We start from the raw sequence: 25,937 nt of genomic DNA on the forward strand, positions 1-25,937 counted from the left end.
GTGGCAGGCAATGCTTTAGCCTCACTCTCATCAGAACTGGTTCAAAGAAATCTAACTTAACTAACAGGGAAACATGAGGGGAAGGGGATAAGAGAAAGGAGGAGAGGGGTTATTAAAGGGGAAATGGATTAATGGAAGCAATGGTTAGAAGCAAAATAGATGTTTGGACAGGGACGTGGTAAAAAGAGATTCAAAGAAACAGAAGAAAGTAAGTTGGAGGAAAATACACAGTAATCATAACTGCGAATGTGAATGGAATGAGCTCACCCATAAAACAAAAGCAGAGAGCAGAATGGATTAGAAACCAGCATCCAACAACATAGTATTTACAAGATACACTTGAAATAGAAAGACACACACTGAGGTCAAATAAAAGGCTGGAGCAGAATCTAATAGGCTTCAACTAAGGCAATTGTGATCTCAGAAAAGCAAAAGCAAAAACAGATCTAACTAAAAAAGATAATCAGGGAAATTGTATTTTAAAAGGTACCATAGACAATGTAGCAATATCAAAATTTTTTGTAGCAAGTTTCTCTGATAAAGGCCTCATTTCTCAAAAATATACCGAGTATAGAACTGAGTCAAATTCATAAAAATAAGAGCCACTTTCCCAGTTGGCAAACGGTCAAAGGATATAAAGAGGCAGTTTTCAGAAGACATTAAAGCTATCTATAGTTATAAAGCACTATCAATTAGAAAAATGCAAATTAAAACAACTCTGGGCTACCAGCTCACACCAATCAGAAATGATAAATGCTAGAGGGGAGGAGGGAAAACAGGTACACTAATGAACTGTTGGTAGAGTTATGAACTGATTCAACCATTCTAGAGAACAATTTGGAACTATGTCCAAAGGGCTATAAAACTGTGCATACCCTCTGACCCTACAGTACTAGGTCTGTATCCCAGAGAGATCAAAGCAAAACGAAAAGGACCTTTATGTACAAAAACATTTATAGCAGCTCTTCTCATGGCAGCAAAGAATCAGAAATCGAGGAGATGCTCATCAATTGGGGAATGGATAAACAAGTTGTGGCACATGATTGTAATAGAGTACTATTGTGTTCTGGGAAATGACTATGGGGGATGGTTTCAGAAACACATGGCAAAACCAATATGAACTGATGCAAAGTGAAGTGACAAGAACCAGATCATTGTGCACAGTAACGTTTGTAATAATGATCAACTATGAAAGACTCGGCTACTCTGATCAATACAATGATTCAAGACAGTTCCAAAGGCCTCACGATGAAAAAAATGCTATCCACCTCCAGAGAGAGAAATGATGAACTCTGAGTGCAAACTGAAGTATAATTTTCTCACTTTATTTTTCCTGATTTTTTTGAAATATGGCTAATATGGAAATGTTTTGCATATTTCACATATATAATTGTTATCCTATTGCTTGCCTTCTTAGTGGGTAGGGAAGGGTTCGGAGGACGAAAATTTCAAACTGAAAATTTAAAAAGAAAAGAATGCTAAAAATTGTAATAATTTTTAAAAAATAACAAATTTTTTAAAAAGGAAAAAAAGTCCAAAAATATTAATATACCATGCCTGTGGACCTCCCACCTCTGCAAGGGAGTAGGTTGGGGGTGTCTTCTCACATCTCTTCTTTGGAACTAGGCTTGTTCTTTGTGATTTTCCAACATTCACTTTTGATTGTTTTGTGGATGTTCCTTCCCACTTACACTGGTACAGTCATTTGTATATATTGGGTTTTTTTTAAACTCTGCTTACTTTACAATGCTTCAGCTCATAAAAATCTCTCCATGCTTCTCTGTATTCATCATAGATATTCTTTGTTTCTTACAGAACAGAAATATTCCATTACATTCATGTACCACAATTTGTTAGCTAGTCTCCAGTAGATGGGTATTTGTGTAATTTTGAAAAGAATATGGCAATATCCTCAAATTTTAGTGGTGTTGTTTAGTTATTTCAGTTGTGTCCAACTCTTCATGACCTCTTTAGGAGTTTTTTTTGGCAAAGATACTGGATTGGTTTGCCATTTCCTTCCCTAGCTTATTTTACAGATGAGAAAACTAAGGCAAACAGGATTAAGTAACTTGCCCAGGGTCACACAGGTACTAAGTGTTTGAGGCCACATTCAAAATCAGGTCTTCCTTATTCCAGGCCCAGCGCTCTATACACTGTGCCACCTAGCTGCCCTCAATGAACCCAGAGAGTCATCTAATAAAATCCAGTACTAGGTAAGAATGGCAATTATACATGCAATGATACAAAAGACCTTTCTGTTCATTTTCATCCATGTGGCAATTAAAAAGCAGGGGAAATTTTTAGAATCTTAAATAATAATTCTCCTTTACTAGGATGTCCAAAATAGTATATGTGACCCCAGGATGTGATCCTAATGAAAAGCAAATATGACAATTTCTGATAATATTGTTTCTCTTTCTATGTACTTTTCTTCCTTCTTTTCTCTCAAGATTTCTCTCTTCCTATTCTTCTATTTTATTTTCATTTCCATATCTTTTTTCTCAGGTCAGCTGGGTGCCCCTAGTTACTAATCTCTACCCTCACTCCCCTCCCCTCAGTGCTCTGCACCTAGAAAACAAGTACTTTTATTTATCAGCCATGCCCTCCACACCCAGCCCCCAAGCCTAATGGAAGCTCCTTGAGTACTGTAATGGTTTGTTTTGAGTGTAGCTTTGTATCCATAGTGCCTAGCACAGTGCTTGAAAACATAGTAGACATTCAAAAAAGGTTGACTGAAATTGGTATGATTAGCACCTAGAGTGGCATCAACAGCTGAAAAGGTTGCTCACATGGGATGTAAGGGAACAGCTGGCCTAGGTGTAGAATGACTGCTCTGTATTCTGTTAGACTGGCATCCCTCCAACTCTAAGTCTCTCGGTGAAAAAGGTACCCACTAGGGATATATTTAGGGCATTAAAGTTCACTAACCACGGTGAATAATTCATCTGGAATCTATACAGCTACATGACCCCTCAGAGCAAGAGCTAAAATACAAGGTCAAGCTTCCAACCTAATATCAGCCTTTAAACATATTCCCAAGTCTAAAACAAATACTCAAACCTGTACAAAAGACCTTTTCTTCAAATATCCATACTCTAACACTGATTGACCTATTTAAGAGCAAATACAGCCACACTTTTCAAAATCCTAATATCAGAAAAGTATCAAATAAAACAAAGTATACTAATAAGTTATTTATGCTTAATACTTTTATTTTTACTCTTGAAGTTGGGATCTTAATACTATTTAACTACTAAATATCATTACTTTTTGCTAACTACCTTAGCTCTTAATGTTTAGGTGAGGCTTTTACTCAGAATAGACTTCACAAGATGAAGAAATAACTTTCTTTCATCTAAACAAACACTTCATCTGGGGAAACAAGGTACATTTAGCCAGCTCAATAATCAATCTTTATACTTCACATGCTCCCAAAACCACTCCCCGCAAAAAGCAAACTAATTTGACAGTAAATAATCAAACTGTTTACTTATAGTTGATTGGACTCAAATGACATTCTAGAAAAGGTGGCTTGAGTTTTTCCCATGTGCTAAAGAATATTTGCAGGGCAATTCTGTCTTATTTCAGAAGCACCACCAACTCTTAAAAGTTGCAATTGCTTTTTTTATCTTATGTTAAAAATTCTTAGTAACAATTAAATTTGTGTCTTATTCTTTTTTTTTGTCTTATTCTTAATGCACACAATTCTCGATGTTTTTAGAGTTCTCAGATTTGGCATTCAGTAGCACAAAGAATACCCAAGAGGCATCAAAGAGAGCTTTTACAGCAAAATTCTCATGTGGTTCAGGATAAAACACAGGTGACAAAAATCAGTGGCCTGAATTTGATAAGATTAAGAGAACTAATGATTTCCTAAATAATACATCTTATCTTCTTTTAAATCTTTCTGAGCAGTATTATCCCTTTCACTGTGAAAGAGATTGTGGAATAAACAAACCTGTGACCAGAAATTTATGTTACTGGATTTTATTTGTTTGGGTTAAGGTTAGTTGTTCTAGGTACAAATTAAAGAGTAAAAAATGATCTTTTAGTTGATTAAACCTATCTTATTCTTTATAGCAAAAGCATATATAAGAACTAGGAGTTTGCAAATACTGAATTGAGAATATCAAGCTATTATGAATTCTAGGTAAAGAGCTCAAAAAAGGCAGTTTTACCCAGTCTTAACTGAAGCACAACATACAGGGTCTATTTTGTCACTGAAGACTACAAACGAAAGGCAAAATGCAAACCAAATCAGCTTGCCATTATTTTTAAGAAAGCTGTCTTGATATGGAAAACTAAAAAAGGGGGAAAAACTAGACATGGCCCCAAAACAACAATCACTGCATTACAGAGTTTGGCATTTTATGTAACCAAATTTTAAACTTTCACCTTCTTCAACTCAATACCAAAGTCCATTTCTATAAAAACAAGACATGAGGGTGGGGGAAAAGGGAAAATGAAATTATAAAGGAATAATGAAACTATTTGGAGTCTATTTTCAAATCCCTCTTTACCCACCACTGGATGGGGTGGAGGTAAGGGGAGGGTGGGAGAAGGAGGGGAGGGGAGGGAGGAGATGAGAGTTACTCAAATGGGAAAACTATTATGCTACATTTACATCTGAACTGGAACACCAATAAAAAGACAGTACAGAAATGAAGGCATCAGTGTCATCCCAACCTCCTTAGACAAATCTAATTGTCTGGATGGTTCTCCAAGTCCCTAGTGTCTTACCTAGTATCTCAGACATGGCTACCTGTATTGAGACACCTCTGAGTCTTTTGAGGAAGAAAAAGAGGTTTTACTGGGCAAGTTATATTTGATTCCACTAGAATAGATTGAATTCTAACTGTGAAAGGTAATGGAAAGATTTCTAGATAAAATAAGAGACAAGTTATAGCGGACACAAGAAAATCACTTTGGAGAAAGTACTTTGCACCATCTGAACTAAATTTCTCAACCTTAAAACACTGCTCATACTCCTGACATAACCAAAATATTTAATAATATTTCTATATTTAAAATTTACTTCATTAGTTAATTAGTGAATCACTGTTTAGTTATTCAAAGTTCAAGCTCTACAGATGAATGAATCAATTAATATTGTTCTCCCTTATAATATGGCTCTCTGAAAAGGTATTGCAGCATACTCGGAAGATAATCCTTTCCCCACACGTTTAGATTACTTACTTGATAAAATCTTCTTTACACCGCTGCAGTAGTTCACATGCCCACTGGATCTCTTGATCATTCAGAAGCACCAGAGTTCCAATAGTTAGATGAAGTTTTGCTGGATTTTGGAAAAGGCAACTGCTGACCCCACGATCCTGTTGCCAAAGGAAGGAAAGGAAAAAGCCTTATCAATATGGAAACTGAATGATATTGTGAGAAAATGTGTTGCACTCAAGAAATTTACCAAATGACACTTCAGCTAAAAGGAAAATATATCATACCAATTTTCCATCACCTTTCTTTTATTAACTATGAATAATAAGACTACTAGTCTCAGTTAGAATCACCAAAAGAGCAAAGAACAATGAGTGTAAGCAGTCTATAATACAGGACAAACCAGAAACTATGAAGAAGGACTGGAGTAAAGGACATTATAAAAAAATACAAAACTGAAAAAAGAAAATGGACCAGTCATGTGACAAGAACAGGGATAAGCTCATGTATTTCACTGGTATGCCCATGATGTCAGGAGAAAAGTGAAGGTCACTAACACATTAGGTGGATTCCCTGTGTTGAACCTATATGGGAAGACAGGAAGGAAGACAGGAAGGGAGGGAGGAAAGGAGGGAGGGAGGAAGGAAGGAATCATGCTTCAATTTGTATTCTGAGTCCATCAGCTCTCTATCTGAAGTGGATAATATACCAAGCGTAGTTTCTAAAAATATCTTTTGCTCTTAACCAATTTTGGTGATCCAGGAACACCTTTAATACCAATTAGTTGAATTATCCATTGTACCTAACAAAGAAAAGAATCATTTATACTCACTGCTACCACTCTCCTGATACCTATTAAGGACTCCTTGCCATGGAATGTCAGACTTACTACTAAATTTGATTGCCTTTTCTGTCTTCATCCTTCTTCTCTTCTATTGGATAACCCCATTTTTCCTGGAAACTCTCTAATCCCTTGGCTTCTTGTTCTCCTCTGACTCTCCTCCTACACTCTTCCCCAGGCTCTTTTACTACATCATCATTCATCTTCTGCTCCCTTAGGGTAAGTGTCTACTAAGACTCTGTCCTGGGCCTTCTTTTCTCTAAGCTCCATATTCCCTCCCTTGTGTCCCCATATGTACAAACATCATCTCTATACAAATCTCTGTCTAGCCCTAATCTCTCTTATAAATTGTGATCCCACAATGTCAACTGGTGGATATCTCCTGAATATGCTGTATCTCAAATTCACCATCTTGCCACCAAAATTTACAGTTCTTCCAAGCTTCCCTACTTCTGTTCAGAGTAGCAGCATCTTCCCAGTCTTCCAAGTTTGTAACCTTGGGATCACCCTTGACTCTCTTCTCTATCTCATTCCCTATATCCAGTAGGTGCCACAGTATCTCTTACATCTTACATCTGTCCTCTTCTCTACAGTCACTCAGAGCCATTACACTCCCTCAAGCCTTCATTACCTCTTGTCTGGACTACTGTAATAATGGCCTCTTAAATGGTCTCCCTGCTTTCAGTCTCTCTTTCTCTCTCTCTCTCTTCTACAATCTATTCTCCATAAAGCTGTCAAAATAGTCTTCCTAAATAACAGATCTGACAATGTCACTCTCTGTTCAAAAACTTTCAGTAGCTACCCCTCATAGGATAAAATATAAACTATTGAAGTCTGGTTTTTAAGACCCTCTACAATTTAGCTCCCACCTACCTTTTCAGCTTTATTTTATGCATTTCATATTGCCCAAATTGTCAGCCATTCACAAAGCTCAGCACTCTAATCTCCCACTTCTTTGCATTCACATAAATTGCTCCCATTTCTAGAATGCACTCCTTCAGATTAGAAATGTAAGAAGGAGCTAAGTTGTGAAGAGCTTTAAATGTTAAACAGAAGATTTGATCAGGAGGTAATAAGGAGTCATTGGAGTTTACTGTGAGTTGAGGAGGAGTAGGGGTTGAGGGGCTGGAACTGACAAGGTCAAACTTATGCTTTAGGAAAATCACTGTGGCAGCTGAGTGGAATGGAATGAGATAGGGAGAAACTTTAGACCAATTAGAAGGCAACTGAAATAAAAAAATCCAGGTGAGAAGTGATGAGGTACTGCTCTTCACCTCTAGTCCTATCATGAGTCTCATCTTACCAAACTCCAGTTCTGGGATATTCTTACTCACATGCTGCTGAAAAATCCTGGAGAAAGTCACCATTCTGTTGTATGGATTTGCTACAAATTTTTTTATCTAAATTGAACCTTCACTGATGCATGGCAAATATTTTATTCTTCCTGAATGACTATCACATCCTCTTCAACAGCTATAACCAAACTTCTCTCTTTAGATCTCCTAGACAACTCCCTTATCCCCTCCCACTCATTAGAAGACCTTATTTCATACTTTACTGAGGAAGGAGAAAAGAGAGGCCATCTGTTTCAAGTTTCCTTTTCTCCCTTTACTCTACACCTCAAAAATCTGTCCTATTTATTCTCCATTCTCTCCTCCTTTGTATTATTCTCTGATGAAGAAAGAGACTTCCTCCTTACCAAAGCTAACCTTACCATTTGTGCTCTCGATCCCAACCCTTCCCATCTTCCATCTGTCTCTTCTATTATTCCTTCTTTCAACTTTAACGTCTCCTTATCCACTGGCTGCTTTCTACTCCATCACCCTTGCCTATAAACATGCACAAGTCTTCACTTGACATTGTCATTCTCTCAAGCTATAATTCTATATCTCTTTTTCCTTTCATAGCCAAACTCCTAGAAAGGATTGCCTGTGTTCACTGTCTCTACTTCATTTCTCATTCACTTCCCAAACCCTTGCATCTAGCTTTCACACCACTGAAACTGCTCTCAAGGTTACTAACAATATCTTAATTGTTTGATCCAATGACCTTTTCTCAGTTCTCATTCTACTTGACTTCTCTGCAGTTTTTCATATTGATGACTACCCCTTTCCTTCTGAATACTATCTATACTCCGTTCACTTTTGTGATACTATTCTCTCATTTTCTCTCTGTCTGGCCACTCATTTCCTTTGCTGAGTTTTCCTCCTCCTACTGCCTACTGAATGGACTCTATTCCTGAAGGATCTGTCCCTTGCCCTCTTCTCTCTATATACCCTCTCCCTTGGTGATGACCTCACTAGTTCCTACTGGTTCAATTATTATCTTTATGCTGATGATTCGCCAATCTATGATTATCAATTGCCTGCTGCTTTCCATCTCTATCTGGATGTCCCACAGGCATTTCAAACTTAGTATGTCCAAATCAGAACTCATATTTCCCTCCAAACCTATCTAAATTTTCCTTATTTGCACCACCATCATTTCAGTTACCCAGGTATACAACTTTGAAGCAATCTTTGACTTCTGCCTGTCCTTCAACCATCATTCGCAAAATCTTGTCAATTCCACTTTCACAAGTATCTCACCTCTCTCCGCTGACACAGATTATACCTTAGTTCAAGTCCTCATTATCTCCCAGACTACACTAATAGCCTCTAGCTCTGGCATCCCTATCTTCAGTCTTTCCCTTTGCAAAACTATCTTCTACATAAGTGCTAAATTGATATTTCTGAAACACAAATCTGAATACATCACTTCTCTACTCAAAACTCTTTAGTGGCTCCCTTCTGCCCCTGAATTAAATGTAAATTCCTTGGCCTGCCCCTCTTATTTCTCTCTATCTTTCTAGTCTAACTTCATAATATTACCTTTCACACATCTTCCATTCTATTCAAACTGGCCTGCTAGCTATTTGCAATTTGTGACATTCCATGCATCCATAACTTTAAATAATTGTCCCTCTCATATCTTTAATGAAATCCCTCATCTCTACCACACAGAGTTCTCAGTTCCTTTGAAGTATCTAACAAAGACTTAACATGGAAGGTGAAAGTCAATGCAAGAATCCAGGAGACCCAGGGTGAGACCAAGTACACACTCAAAAGTGAAGCAGGAGGGTCAAAGAGGACCCTGGCACAAAGACCCAATTTAGGAACTAAAGCTGGAAACAGTAGTAAATCAGAGAAACCACCAGCAAGTATCAAAAATTACTGAAAATCAATTTGGAACTATGTCCAAAGGGCTATGAAACTGTGCATAGCCTTTGATCCAGCAATACCACTACTAGATACGTATCCCAAAAAGATCATAAGAAAAAAGGACCTACATGTGCAAAAATATTTACAGCAGCTTTTTTTTTTTGTAGTGGCAAAGAACTGGAAATTGAGGTGATGCCCATCAACTGGAGAATGGCTGAGCAAGTTGTGATATATGAATGTAACCCAATACTATTTTTCTACAAGAGATGATGAGGAGGTAGATTTCCGAAAAACCTGGAAAGACCTACATGAACTGATGCTGAGTGAAGTAAGCAGAACCAGGAGAACATCATGCAAAGAAACAGCAACATTATGCAATGATCAACTAGACTTAGCTCTTCTCAACAATACAATGATCCAAGATAATTCCAAAAGACTCATAATGGAAAATGCTATTTACATCCAGAAAAAGAACTATAGAGTCTGAATGTAGATCAAAGCATATTATTTTCACTTTTTTGGTTTGTTTTTTATTGTTTTTCTCATGGTTTTTCCCTTTTGTTCTGATTCTTCTTTCAAAACATGACTAATGTGGAAATATGTTTAATATGACTGTATATGTATAGACTATATCAGATTGCATGCCGTCTTGGGGAGGGGTGAGGGCAAGGAAGGGGAAGAAATCTGGAACTCAAAATCTTCCAAAAGTGAAAACCAAAAATAAATAAATGAATGAATGAAAAAAAAAACCTTTTTAAGTACATGGAGAGAAAGACTGGATCAAGCCAAGATGTGAAAAACTACGAATGCCAAAGGATTTTATATTTTCTATCTAAAATAAAAGGAAGCCACTGAAATTTATTAAATGGGAATGTAACATGGTTAGACTTATACTTTAGGGGAAATGATTCTTCCCCAAGAAAGGAGAGAAAGACCACTGATTTACTCCAAATTCCTGATAATACATTTTCATAGATTTTCCCTATATCAACATAAGCACACCAGTCTTGGAGATAAATAAAAATGACTAAATAGTAATCCAGAAAAACAAAAAAGAAACCATCATGGCCAGTTTATTATTTCAGTCATTTTCGTATTGCTTTCTTTTTTCCACCTCTTCCTCTTTTCCTTCCCTGTTCACTCTACTCAGACTGTCTTAAACTAGAACAAAAAATGGTCAACTCTGAAACAATGACCTTCTGGGGCTCTGGAAATCTAGACATCTAGTCGGTTTCAGTTCATTGCCAAGAACACTCAGAGAAAGATCAACAAAAAGACAAGTGAGAAACAATACAAAAGAGTGGGAAAAAATGGAATACTCAAAGACGAAGCAAAATGGAGAGGCCACACAAACTGAAGCCTTTCAGAGAATTCTTGAGTTCTAAGAAGTCAAAGTATTCTTCAACTTTTAGCTCTTGGTTATGAAATCCCAATAAGTAACATAAGTTACAGAACATTCATATAACACCCTAATTTTTATCCTGCTTGCCATAGCCATTCACCAAAAACTTACCTCTGACTGAATTCTCCAGATATACAGGAGATTCAAACATTAACTTGTGAGGAAATGGCTCATAAGTAATTTCTTCATGTATAAATCTCTGGAGTCACTATTTTTCTTTGCTAGGAATATATAATATTTATACTGGTAAACCTATTTGCTGCAATGAGTAAGGACCAATTTCAAATTCTTTACTCTGGAGATTTAATTACACTGAGACCTACGTTCCAAGTTCGCTATTACTAGCAGCTGGAATCATTTTATTCCATAACAGTACACAAAACCAAGATGGCAGAGAAGGAAACAGTATAGCTCAGCTTCATCCCAACATTAAACTAAACAATTCACACCTTATACAAGCTGTAAATATGATCCAGATCCCCTGAGGGATATGGAAGACTAAAGGAAGAACTTCCCTGAGAGACTGAAATAAAACTGAAAGATTTACATAATACATTAAAAAAAACAAAACCTCATATATGCTCTAAGGGAGAAAAAATCTCAATCTGAAGAAAAAAAGCCTACAACTCAAGGTGATAGTAGACTGGAAAAGGACCTTAATGTAGGGAGGTAAATAAAAATAAGAAGTTCCTTTTTCCTCTTCTTCCCCTCACCTCTCCTAAGGAAAAGAACTCAGCTACCACCAGGTAGCTACCACCAGAATCAAAAAAGGATTAAAGAAAAGTCCTCTAACTCCTTTCTTACCTCATCCAAAGAAAAGGGCTTCAACTCGGGCCAATCATGGGAGAAGAGAGCTTACTGTCCATGGTGAAGAAAAAGGCATAGATTGAAACTATGCCTAACCCAACTAAAGGAAGACTGTGACCTAAAGAAAGAATATTGAGGCAAAGGAAAGGTCTTCTACTTGATCCCCAGAGTAAGGAAGACCTTGAACTCAATTCCTAAGGCCTCAGCAACAAAAATGAGCAACCAAATGAATGAATAAATGGTCTTTTATGAAGCCAGGAATGATCAAGACACACATCTAGAAGGGGAGAGTTACTCAAAAACACTATCAATCAAAGCTTCACAAGAACTATTAGAATTCTTCAAAGAAATTATGCAAGAGTTTTAAAAGGGCATTATAAAAGAAATAAGTACAATAGAAAAGAACTAGGAAAAGAATTAACAGTTTAACAAAAAGGTATAAAACCTTACCCTATTAACAAACTTCTTAAAAATCAGAATGGACCAAAAAGAAATTAACTCCAAGAGACAAGAATTCCTAAATACAAAGCCAAAAGAATGAGAAAATAAAGGAATATGTACTCACCTGGAAAACAGATTCAAGAAGAGATAAATTAAGAATCATAGGATTACCTGAAATCTATGACAAGGGGAAAAAAGACTGGATGTTGTATTTCAAAAAAATCATTAAGGAAAATATTCCATAAATATTAAGATAAGAGAAAAAGGTGAAAATAGAAAGAAACCAGTGATCACCTCCTGAAAGAAACCAAAAAATTAAAACTTCCAGGAATTTTATTGCCAAAATCCAGAGCTTCCAAAAAGAAGAAAAAATACTAATAAGCAGTTCAAACGAAGGAATTCAAATAGTAAGTAAATCCAATCATGATTACACAAGATTTACCACCTATCACTAGGAAAAAAAAAAGCAGGGAACATGGAATGAGATATTCCAGAAGACAAAAGAGAAAGGTCGACAACCAAGAATACCTTAATCAGCAAAACTGAGTATAATCCTAAAAGGGAAAAAAAATGTATCTTTAATGAAATAAAGAATTTTCTAATATTTCAGATGAAAACAATCAGAGTTGAAAAGGAATTCTGAGATAGAAATATAGGAGACAAGAAAAAAAAAGTAACTTTACATGAACAATCAGAAGGGCCTTTTTACAGATAACGTTAGGGTTAACCTAATCCTTTCAGAGGTAGTCAATTTAGACAGAAGACCTATAAATAGTTTTGTTATGTTTTGAAGATATAAGAAATAAGGACAGGGAGGGGATGTTACATTCGGGGCAAAAAGAGAGAAAAGATGGGGGAATTTGTTAACATAATTGGGTTGCCAAGGAGAAATAGATACAAATATAGAAGAAATGGGAGAGGGGGATTGTCAACTTCAATTTCACTTAAACTGGTCAAAAGGGGGCAGTACACACACACACACACACACACACACACACACACACACACACACACACAGAGTTTGGTGTAGAAGCATATTCAACCCCAAAGGGATACAGACAGGAACAGGAAGAGTGGAAAGGGGAATATAAGAGGAAGGATAGATTCAAGGAAGAATTAGCCATAAGCAAAAGCAAAACAAGCTATAAGTTTAAAGACAGAATAGTAAAGAGAAGGTCAGAGGGAGAAGGGGGAAGGAGGGCAATAACTTGAAATCAAAAGAGCGAAAGGAGTATAAAATATGAGAAAGTAGATTGGACAGAAATAAACAACTGACTATCATAACTATAAATGTAAATTAGATAAACTCATCCATAAAAGAGGTTGGTAAAATGCACTAGAAAGAAAAATCTAACAACATATTGTTTACAGAAAACATACTTGAAATATAAAAATTCACAGTTAAAATAAGAAATCAACACAAAATCAATTATGCCACAACTAAACATACACACAAAAAAAAACAAAGAGGGGTAGCAATTGTGACTTCGAACAAATCAACAGCGAAAATAAACTTTATTAAAAGAGATAAAAAAAGGGAAACTATGTTTTGCTTAAAGTAATAGTGAGTTGATTTTAATACATATACATACATTTTAATATATATATGCATTCAAGGGCATAATTTCTAAACATTTAAAGGAAAAACTAAATTATAAGAAGAAGTAAAAAAATGAAACTATAATAGCAGGATTCTAAATTTACCCCCATCAGCTGCAGATGAATCTGACAAAATAGATAAATAAAGATGTTAGGGATCTGAATAGAATTTTAGGAAAACTAGATATAATAGACCTCTGGTGATTAATGAATAGAACTAGAAAAGGATATAGATATTTCTCAGCTACATATAGCACTTTTACAAAAATTGATCATATCTTACTTAGGACATAACTTCACAATCAAATTCAGAAAAGCAGAAATATTATATACATCCTTTACTTATCATAATGCAAAAGTTATATTAAAGGGCTATTTCAAAACATATTAAAAGCCAGTTGGAGACTAAATAACTTAATCCTAAAGACTGGTACATCAAAGAACAAATCACAGAGGATAATTTCATTACTGATAATGACAGCAATAAGACAACATTCCACAATTTGAAGGATGATGCCAAAGCAGTCCTTAAAAGAAAAATTATGTCTCTAAATCCTTTGATTAACAAAAAAGAGAAAGAAAAAAAAATCAATGAATTGAGAATACAACAAAAAATACTAGAAAATCAACAAATTTTAAAATCCCAATTAAATACTAAAATAGGAATCTTGAAAATTAAGGAAATTAACAAAATTAAAAACAAAAAAACACCAAATTAATAAATAAAAATAGGAGCTAGTTTTTTGAAAAACAAAACAGATAAGCCATTAGCTAATTTGACAAAAAAGCAGAAAATCACAATACCACCAGTATAAAATTAACAACAAATGAAAATACAAAGGATATTGTTAGAAACAATCTTGCCCAACTACATGCCAATTAAAAATAACAATTTAAATACTATTTGTAAATTTGTACAATTTGTAAATGAATATTTACAAAAATCTGAAATACTTAACAAAACAAGAAATAAAGAATTTAAACAATATAATTTCAGAGGAATAAAGTGAACAAGCCATAAATGAATTTCCAAAGGAAAAAAGCTCCAAGATCAGTTGTATTCACTACTGAATTCTATCATTCAAGCAATGATTAATTCTAATTTTACATAAATTGTTGCAAAAATAGCAAAAGAAAGGATAATACCAAATTCCTTCTATGATACAATATGTTCTTAATACATAAATCAGAAAGAACAAAGCAGAAAAGGAAAATGATAGACCAGTATCCCTAATGAACATAGATACAAAATGTAAAAAAAAAATGACAGCAAAAAAAAAGATTGAAATAACATATCACAAAGTTATATACTATGACCAGGTTGGATTTATACCAGGAATGTAGTATTAATTTAATATCAGGAAAACTATAAACTTAACCATACCAATAAAAAAATCAACCAATATCATATGGTTACATCAATAGATACAGAAAAAGATTTTGACAAATGCAACATTCATTTTTGTTAAAAACACAAGAAAATAAAGGAGTAAATGGACCTTTCATTAAAATGATAAATAGTATACATCAATATATGTAGATATATGTAGAGATAAACTAGAATCTTCTCCAATAAATCCAAGGGTGAAAAAAAGGATGTCTATTGTTCCCACTTCACTTGTGCTAGAAATTCTGACAACAGCAATAAGAGAAGAAAAAGAAACTGAGAGAAAAACCATAGTAAAGGAGAAACAAAATTATCACTTTTAATAGAAGATATCATTGTGCACTTAGAGACTCCTAAAAAGTCAATTTCTCAGCAGGAAGAGAGAGAAAAAGAAATTCCACTTAAAATTACTACAGAATGCATAAAATACCTGAAAGGTGGTTTTCTAAGATACCTACAAGAACTATATAAATACAAGTATAAACTGTTTACAAAAATAAAGACCTAAATAATTGGAAAAGTTTTAACTGAATTACAGACACACTGTATCTGTGATGACTAACTTTGATAGACTTGGCTCTTCTCAGCAATTCAAGGTTCAAAGACAGCTCCAAAAGACTTATGATGGAAAAAGCTATTCACACCCAGAGAAAGAATTACGGAGTCTGAATGCAGATCGAGGCAAACTATTTGCTCTCTCTTTTTTTCTTTTCTTCTTTTTTGGTTTTGTTTCTTCTTTCTCATGATTCATTCCATTGGTTATAATTCTTCTTTACAACTTGACCATTGTGTAAATAAATATAACGTGAAGGTATATGAAGAACCTATATCCGATTACATACCATCTTGAGTGGGAAGGGAATAGGAGAAGGAAGAGGAGAGAATTTGGAACTCAAAAACTTGTGGAATTGAGTGTTGTAAACTAAAAATAAAAAATAAATTTTAAAAAAGTATTAATTGCTCATGAGTAGAATGAGTCACTATAGTAAAAAACACATTAATTTATTCAATGCTATATCAAACTACCAAAATATTACATTTTAGAAATAGAAAAAATAACAATGAAATTCATAAGGAGGTTAAAAGGGGTCAAGAAACTGAAGAAAAATAATTAGAGGGAATGGAAATGAAGGGAATCTAACAGTACCAGATCTCAAATTATACTGCAAAGAGTAATAATTATTAAAATTAGTATTGGTTAAAAAAACAGAAAGACTAATCAGTGGAACATATTAGGTTATACAATATACAGAAAAAATGTATTTTGTACCCCAGTATTAGATAAAAGACTCATGCTAATGGGAAATAAGGACTATTTGACAAAAATTTCTGGGAAAAGAGAATATGGAAGAAAGATTTAGACTAATACCTCACATCTTGTCATATATAAGCTCTAAATGAGTATATAACCTAGGTATAAAAGGTCATATCATAAACAAATTAGGAAAACATGGAAAAAAAATTATCAGATCTGTGAATAGGAGAAAATTTCATAACCAAAATAAGGGATAAAGATGATTACAGAAGATAAAATGAATAATCTTGATTACATAAAATTTAAAAGTTTTCACTCAAACAAATCCCAAGATTTTACTAAGATTAAAAAAGAAACAGCTGACTAGGGAAAAATCTTTGCAAGTTTGTCTTATAAAGGTCTCATTTCCAATACATATAAGGAACTGATTCAAATTTATGAGAAAAAGAGCCATAATTGACAAGTGGTCTAAGGACACGAACAGGCAATTCTCTTTTTCGTTTTATTTTTTAATAATATTTTATTTTTTTCCACAATTACATGTAAAAACCATCTTTAACATTCATTTTTTGAAATTTTAAGCTCTAAATTCTCTCTCCCTCTCTCCCTGAAATGGTAAGCAATTTGATATGTTAATACATGTACAACCATGCAAAATATATTTCCATATTAATCATGTGAAAGAAAACACAGACCAAAATCCCACAAAAAAATGAAAAATAATATGCTTTGATCTGCATTCAGACCTCATCAGCTTTTTCTGTGGAGGTGGAAGGAATTTTTCATCATGAGTCCTTTCGAATTGTCTTAGAATCTAATTAATACCCTTAACACAAGGATTTGTTCTGTAAAATTTGGACTCAGTCAAACGGCTGCAACCAAGGACCTAGAAGGCCATATGTGGCCTCCAGGCCGCAGGTTCCCCACCCCATCTTAGATCATTATACTGCTGAGAATAGCTAAGTCATTCACAGTTGATCATCATTACATTACAACATTACAATGCCAAGCATTCAAACTCTACTCTGGAGAGCGCAACCCCGATGGGCTAGCCACATTGTTCAAATGCAAAACATACACTTGCCAAAAAGACTAGTTCATGTAGAACTCACACAGGGCAAGCATTCACATGGTGGTCAGAAGAAATGATACAAGGATACTCTCAAGGTCTCTTACTTAAGAACCTTGGAACTGATTGTGTGACATGGGAGACACTGGCACAGGACTGGTCAGCATGGCAGGCCCTCATCAGAAAAGGTGCTGTGCTCTATGAGCAAAGCAGAATTGAAGCAGCTCAAAAGAAACACAAGATGAACAAATTTAGAGAATCCACCCCAAATATTCACATAGACTATTTGTGCCCAACCTGTGGTAGAACATTCTGAGCTCATGTTGGTCTGATCAGCCATGGTCAGACACACTGTAACTTGATTCTAGATGTCATTTTCTTTGAGAATGAAGGACAACAATCAGTACAATGCCCTCCTGGTTCTGCATCAGTTCATGCAGCTCTTCCCAGGTTTTTTCTGAAATCATCCTGCTCATCATATCTTATAGCATAATAGTATTCCATCACAATCATATACCACAACTTGTTCAGCCATCCCCAATTAATGGGCAGTCTCTCATTTTCCTATTTTTTGTCATCATAAAAAGAGTTGCTATAAATATTTTTGTACAAATAGGCACAGAATGAGACATATATATATACACACACACATGCACATATGTATGTGTGTATGTATATATATATATGTGTGTGTGTGTGTATGTATAGGTATAGGTATATACAGATGTGTATATGTCTACGTGTATATACGTGTGTATGTATATACATATATATAGTATACAACAATTGAGGGAATTTGTCTTGCTTGACTATATGTATTTGTTACAAAAAATCTGTCTTTTCTTTTCTTTTTCCCAACAGGGTAGAAGTTAAGAGAGAAAAATAGATTTGTTAATTTTTAAAAATAGAGACGGGTGCTACAGATGTGTAAAGTTGCATGCACTTTCAGGTATGTTATTAGTTTTAATTAATTGCTTTACTTTGTTTCAAGAGACTTCTCACTGAGGAAAGGTAATCTATAAATGTAATTTTAAAATATAGCATATCGATAAGACAAAAAAAGAAGAGAACTACTGGCATAAAGATAATAATAGAATTCTTAGGAGCTAATAAGATCACTAAGTGAAATAGTATAAAGAAAGGAGAAGAGAGACGAGCACAGGCCAGAACCAGGAGAGGGTGCAGAGGTAAAGCAGACAATAATGGATCTTTTAAAATATCTCTTCCATTGATAAAAATCAAATCAGTTTCTTGTGTTGAACCATTTCATGGTTGGAAGGACTTTGATAGGTAAGCACTTTCTTTTCCAGGTCTTTAGTAATTAGGGCTACTGAGGGACTGGCATCTGCAGCAACCTGAGGATATTGTCTACCAAGGCACACACCTGAAGATCTTACTGAGTTTCTATCAGATAAGTAGTGAGGTAACATATGGCTACCCAAATGGATCACCAAGAAAGTTTTGCCTAAGTAAAGGAAGTAATGAGCAACCTCTTAGTATTTCAGTTTGCTCAATCTGTTAATTAAGGCCTCCATCAACCAAGAAAAAGCAAATGCTGATCATAGATTTCTAAAAGGCAGAAGCCATTTTTATAAGTTTTCCTGGAAATGTAAAATACAGCTGTAAGTTAATGGTCATTTCCTGATTTTGAAGCCCTCACTCTAGTGCAACACCACTACCTCAACCTTCTTGCTGAAATCCTCAGTTCTGTGATATACCATTAGCAATCACCATGTTATCACAGACCCTTGATTGATTTCTATTTTAATCCAGTACTCCACTCCACTGGGGGTAGAACTGCTGGCACTGCTATCAGCATGAACAATTAACAGAAACTAAAGCTCAGCAGAAACTGAAAATGTCAAACTTGAAACAGGGATTGTGAAAGGTGTTATAGATCATTCCCACTCTACATTTCAATCACAGCTGCTATAAAATTCAAGTTGGAAATCAGCTGCCTGTTGACCACAGACAAGAACTAACCCAGATAGCTCAGCCAATGCTGACACCTAGCAAAAGAAATATCTATTGATATTCTTCCAATCCAGAAGGCTAGCAATATCACAAAAACAGGGAAAATGAACAATTTCTAAAACATAGCTTACAATCGTACATTTCAGTCTGATGACAAAGGACTCTTCTGATTAATGTGAACATCAACCACTAGCCAGCTGTTACCAATAAACAAGCCCAGGAGCTCTAGGAAGAGCTCTCCTACCCCACCCCAACCTAGTCTGTTTCCAACCTGGCAGCCATCAACCAGGGGAACGATCATGGTGAAAACAATCTGGCAACTGCCATGTCAGTTACTGCAAACATCAGTCCCCTCAGTAGCCACAACAACTGAAGACCTGGAAAAGAAAATTCTTGACAACAAAAGTCCTTGCAACCATGAAATGGTTAAACACAAAAAACAGATTTGGATTTATCAACTGAAAAGACATTTTAAAAGATCCATTACTATCTGCTTTGCCACTACACCCTATGGAACACGAGATCAATAGGTCATGTCTTGACATATTAGAACATGGCACTTTGAAAGCAAAGATCATTTTTGCTTTTCTATTTGAGTCTCAAGTGCTTAGCAATCAATCAACCAATCAACAAGCATTTATTTAGCAAACATGCGCCAGGGATACAGATATAAGGAATGAAACAATCTCTATTTAGAATGAGCTTACATTCTAATGAAGGAGAAAGCAAATACATATAAAAATACATACAGAATAAATGTATAGCTATTAAGTACAAATATATATTAAGTAGTTAAATCTAAGATAGTTTGAGATGGAGGGTGTGAGCAGTTAAAGGATCAGGAAAAGCACATTGCTTTGCACATAGTAAGTACTTAGTAAATACTTGAGAATGCTTAATAAATGCTAAATTCATTTAGTTAGATAGTTTTTCAAGCCCTGGTATCCATTACCCAAGAGTAGGACTCCAAAGGACAAAGATCACAATTTACAAAGCTTAAAAGGTCAGTAATTCAGAAGACTGGGTGATGGAGGTATATACCCTAAGAGCCAGAGACAAAAAATGAACTTACAAAATATGACTACCATTTGTCACCCCTTAGGCATTCCAGGTGTAACCAGAGCTTTGAGAGTATTAAACAATGTGGTAGAATAGAAAGAACATCTTACTAGAAGGAAACCATAGCTATATGATGATCTGGAACTAAACTTGTGTAAAATAAAGGAACCAGCTAATCTCTTATCCCTTTTTGCTCTAAAAATGTTATGTAGTTAAATAATTTTTTTCCTCCCTTTTAAATATCCCTAGGAAATATATAAGTAAATCAATTTTAATCATTCCTACTTTTAAAGAAACTCACCATCCCTTTTTTAAGAGAGAACTGTGTAAGAGAAAAATGTAGTATGTCTTCTCTTCCTCCAACTAGATTTAAATTCCATTTTTTTTTAATCTCAAAGGCCTCATATAACTACTTCTAGGCATATGACATAATCCTCATTCACATGAAACAGTCCTTTTCTTGCTGCTGACAAAGGTATACAAACTACTAAATGAGCCACCTATTATTCTGTAGCATAATACAAAACTACAAAGGAGGACTGCCATATCATTTCCCATTACTCTCAAATGAGTGGAAACATGCAGATAAAACCTCTTTGGAAATGGCCCTAGACTTCACCTATAAACCCAAGTCTGCTGACCATTACTAGAGGTCTGGAAGAAGCAAAGTGACTTGAGTTTTCTTACATACCTAGTCTGCTTCACCACTGATAAGCAAGTCCACTCAGGCCCCTCCTTTCCATTCTAACAAAGCTATCTAGAGCTAGAGGACAGATTCTTCAAATGTAAATTAAATCTTTATCCCAAGTCCAATCTGTGGCCAGATATTTAAGATACCACACTACCTTTTCAGCTGTTTCTCCAGTCCTAGTTTCTCTTTGATTTCTGGCCCTACACTGTTGTCATCATTCAGTCATTTCAGTTGTATCTAACTCCCCATGAACCCTTTTGGGGCTTTCTTGGCAAAGAAAGGGGTTTGACATTTCCTTCTTCAGTTCATATTACAGATGAGGAACTGAGACAAACACGGTTCAGTGATTTGCTCAAGGTCACACAGCTAGTGAGTGTCTGAGGCCAGATTTGAACTCAGGAAGATGAGTCTTCCAGACTTCAGGCCCAGCACTCTATCCATTGCACCACCTAGGTGCCCTACATTATCAAATGTCTACTAAACATTTACAACCAGATGTCCTGAAGGCATCTCAAACTCATCATGTACAAAATAGAATTAATTTCCCCCCAAAACCCACCCCTCTTCCAAACATCATTATTTCTACTAAAGGCACTACCATCCTTCAGTCTTCCAGGTTGAAAAACTCAGTATGATACTTGACTCCCTTACCTTCTCCACAAATATCCCATCAGTTGTCAAATCTTATAGACTGTACCTCTACAACACCTGTCTCCATCTCTCTACAATGTTAATTCAGGTACTCTTCACCTTTCACCCTGACTAGTGCAAACAGCTTCATAATGGGGCTCCGTCCTCTGTACAACTGGCAAAGTGATATTCCTAAAGCACAATTATCACTATTCCATTCCCCTGCTCAATAAACTCCAAAACGACTCTAAGATCAACTACAAATTCCTGTTTGCCGTTGGAAGCCCTTTAAAACATAGCTCAAATTTACCTTTCCAGGTTTATCATATATTACTCACCTTCATGCATTCAGTGATCCAGTCAAAAGCATCTTGGTGGTCTTCACACAAAAAATTCCATCTCTTATTTGCATGGCTTTGTATAGGCCATCCCCATGTCTGGAATTTACTCCCTCACAGAATCTGAGAATTTAAGATCTGTAAGGAACCCCAGAAGCCACCCAGTCTAAGGCTCACATAAAAGTAATTCTCATTATAATGTAACTGACAAACGATCATGGAAGCTCTGATTGAAAACCTCTAAGGAGAGAAAGAATTACCACTGCTCTAATTGTGAGGAGATTTTTCCTGACATCTACCCTCAATCAGTCTATTGCTATTCATTCTGTCCCCTGGGGCCAAAAAGAAAAGCCTGTCTACATAATAACCCATCAAATACTTGACCCAGCTGCCAAGTGGGCACAGGGACTGTTTTGTCTTTGTCCTCACCTCCATAGCTTTAAAGCTCAACCAAGTTCCATCTTCTACATCAACTAATTAACAAGCACTTAAGTGGCTGCTATGTGTCAAAAGAAATGCTAAAAAAGAATAAAATAAGGACCTAGCTACATATACACATAATGAATATAAAGAGGGTAAGTATAAATAACAAAGTAATTAAAAGGTCATTTGAGAAAGAGGGCACTAGCAGTTGAAGAGATTTTAAAAGGCTTCGCAAAAAGATGATGCCCAAGCTTGGTCTTGAGGGAAGAGGGATTCTATGAGGCAGAAGAGAGAAGAGAGCTCATTCCAGACCTGAGGTACAGCAAATGCAAAGGAACGCAGACTGGAGATAGAGATTATATGTGAGGAACAGAGAGAAAACCTGTTTGGATCACAGAGCGCAGAATGGGGAAGAACGTACAATGAAGCTATAAAGATAGGTTGGAGCAGTTGTAAAGGTCTTTAAAAATTAAACAGAGTTTATATCTGATCCTAGAAACAGCAGGAAGCCTACAGAGTCACAGAGTAGGAAGTGGCTTAATCAGACCTGTACCTTAGGAAAAAAACATTTCAGTAGCAATGTGTGACATGGATTGGAGAAGGGAGATACTCGAAGAAGAGAGAACAGTTAGGAGGCATTATTTCACACAAGAGCTGATAAGGATCTTAACTAAGGTGGTAGCAATATGAAAGAATTGGAAGCCAGATCTGTGTGGGGAGAAATACTTTGAGGTAGGGGAGAAGGAAGTCAGGATGAAGACAAGATTGCAAACCTGAAAGGATGGTAGTACCTGATCCCACAAGCTGACAGTGCCTCTCTCGCCCAAAGTGATCTTGTATTTATTTTGTATCTATTTATACAAAGTTATGTTGTATCCCCAGAGAAAATTTATAAGCTCTTTGAGAGTGGAGACTGTTTGACTTTGCCTATGTATACTAGCACTTAGGAAAATGCCAGACACATAGTGTTAAATAAATACTTGTCAATTGATTAATTCTCAAATTATTACCCTCCTATACAAACCCTATACTTCAGCCAGATTAGACTACTCATTGTCCTCCCTATACACACCCAGTACTTTCATGCCTCCACATCTTTGCTCACAATATCCCCTATGACCTGAATGATTTTTGCTTCTCTTCAGATCTCCTGGGGAATTACTATTCACTCTTTGAACAGACTAACTCAGCAAAAAACGGAAAATTACAACTGGTAGAGGGCATGGCTTGAGGAAAAAAAGGCACACTAATTCACTGACAGTGGAGCTGTGAATTGCTCCAACAGTTCTGGAAAGCAATTTAGAAGTTTGCCCAAAAAGTCATTAAACTATGCCTATTCTTTGAACCCATGATACCACAAATAGGATTATACCCCAAAGAGATCAAAGAAAGAGAAAAAGAATTCATATAAGCAAAAATATTTATAGCAGTTCTGCAAGCTAAGGAAGTGTTCATCAACTGGAAATGGCTAAACAAATAAAGGTATATGAATGTAAATGGAATATCATTGCACCATAAGAAATGGCAAAAGGAATGGTGTAGCGCAGGGCTGTCCAAAATACGGCCCACAGGCCTCAATTTTATGTGGCCTGCCTGTGAGTTTTAATTTTCACAAATGAAAAAATAAAATAATAATTTGCATGGAATGCGTATTAGATTTTTTAATTCCATCATTAATAAATAATCTCGCTGATGTTAATTTTCTTTGGTGTTTTTAAGCAGTATTAGGGACAGAACAAGGGGATGCTAGGAGCATTTGAAAGCCATCATTGCAACATGTACATTCCCCTCCATAACTGATCCTATGTTTTCCCAAAGACAGCATTGCTTGATGAATGATGATTTCCTCTAACCAGTCTGAGACCCTGGGCAGAAGTGAAATACATACTTTCTAAAAGACTTCTTCTGCTTATGCTTTCCTAGCTAATGCCACATACAGCTTAGATGATTACAGGTCTATATAGACCAAAGACAGCTAGATGGCTCAGTGGATAAAGTGCTGGGCCTGGAGTCAGGAAGATCTAAGTTCAAATCCAACCTCAGACATTATTAGCCCTGTGAACCTGGGCAAGTCACTTAATTCTCTTTGCCTTAATCCTCTGAAGAAAATGGCAAACCACTCCATTATCTTTACCAAGAAAACCACATGATGCAAGAACCTAAAACAATTCCAAAAGATTCATGATGGAAAATGCCATCCACATCCAAAGAAAGAACTATGGTGTCTGAATGCAGAGCAAAGCAGACTTTTGTTTTGTTTTGTTTTGTTTTTCTCATGTTTCTTCCCATTCATTCTAATTTTTCTATACAACATGACTAATGTGAAAATATGTTTGATAGGAAAGTATGTGTAAAGCTTATATCAGATTGCATGCCATCTTAGAGAGAGAGGAGGAAAGAAAGGAGGAGAAAATTTAAAACTTATGAAGTAAATGTTGAAAACTAAAAATAAATCTTAAAAAATAAAAAAGAAAACCCCATGGACTGTATGATCTATAGGGTCATGAAGAGTCAGACACAACTCAACAACAACAAGAACAAATATGGACCAAACTAAACTCTTCTTTTAGTTAACTAAAATTACCCAATGTTATACCGAAATCCAAATATCTAAAATATTCAAATTCTCAAGATACCCACTGAAATAAAAACAAGTCCTAAAACTTCACCTACTCAAGAAAAATCCTAAACAGTACACCAAGGCTTTCTGCTATAAATTTTTTCCTTTTCAGTGAAAAACTCTTTCTTCTGTATTCCAGAGCTGTATGCTACAATAGGGGCAGAGACATACAGCTCTGCTCACTATAACCACTCAGATTCTCTAAGATACCTAAGAAATCCCCTCTTCCTTCACAAATCTTTAAGCTTTCTCAATGTTCCACCAAACATAGTTTTGAATTACTATTTTTCATTACTGATATGCTTCTACTGGACCCTGCTGTGAGACAAAGTGAAAATAAAGTGGCATTTTCGCAGCTATGAATGATTGAGAGACATACTGGGCTGCAATACACCTCTGGAGCTAACCGCCAATGAAACACCTTTGAATTCTAATGTTAGAGAAGAGGGAGGAAATATGGTACACTACATGTCCAGATCACACATAGGTGAAAAACATCCCATAAATATGTGAGATCATCTGAATTCTGCATTAAACAGTAACCCTACATTAAACAGGGAAGCTTAGTGGGATGAAGCATGATAATGAAGAGAAACAAATAACATGTAACATCACTGATAGGTATGAAAAGAAATTATTTCAAGGAAAGAAATACAGAAAAGAAATCATCTGCTGGTATGGGAGTGGTGAAAAAAAGGACAAGGACAAGGGAGATACTAAAGAGGGGGAAAAAGTCAACAAACATTTATTAAGTGCCTTTCTATGGGCCAGGCTCTACGCTAAGACATGGGGATAAAGAAAAAAAATGAAACCATCCCTGCTCTCAAAAAATTACACTTTAGTTGGACAGCCAACATGTGAACACTTAGGTAGCTACAAAATACATACAAATACATAGGTAATTTTGGAGGAGGGAAAGATACTAACAGATGGGAAGTGACCAAAAAAAATGTCATATATAAGAAGATGAAGCTTAAAGTGAAGGAAACTAGAGATTCTAAGAGGTAGAGGAGAGATAAGAGTACATTT

The 25,937-nt window shown here is 35.6% G+C and overlaps 1 protein-coding gene across 4 annotated transcripts in view; it reads right to left on the minus strand.

The window, feature by feature from the left end:
• ASCC1 (activating signal cointegrator 1 complex subunit 1) overlaps positions 1-25,937 on the minus strand; it is a 131,627-nt gene that overhangs the window by 58,166 nt on the left and 47,524 nt on the right. For all 4 annotated transcript variants that reach the window (XM_036734666.1, XM_036734665.1, XM_036734668.1 and 1 more), the window contains exon 6: positions 5,197-5,333. In XM_036734666.1, the coding sequence (XP_036590561.1) occupies positions 5,197-5,333 (137 nt within the window). The remainder of the gene's footprint in view (positions 1-5,196; positions 5,334-25,937) is intronic.

Source organism: Trichosurus vulpecula, chromosome 8, assembly GCF_011100635.1.
Source record: "Trichosurus vulpecula isolate mTriVul1 chromosome 8, mTriVul1.pri, whole genome shotgun sequence".
Lineage (NCBI taxonomy): Eukaryota > Metazoa > Chordata > Mammalia > Diprotodontia > Phalangeridae > Trichosurus > Trichosurus vulpecula.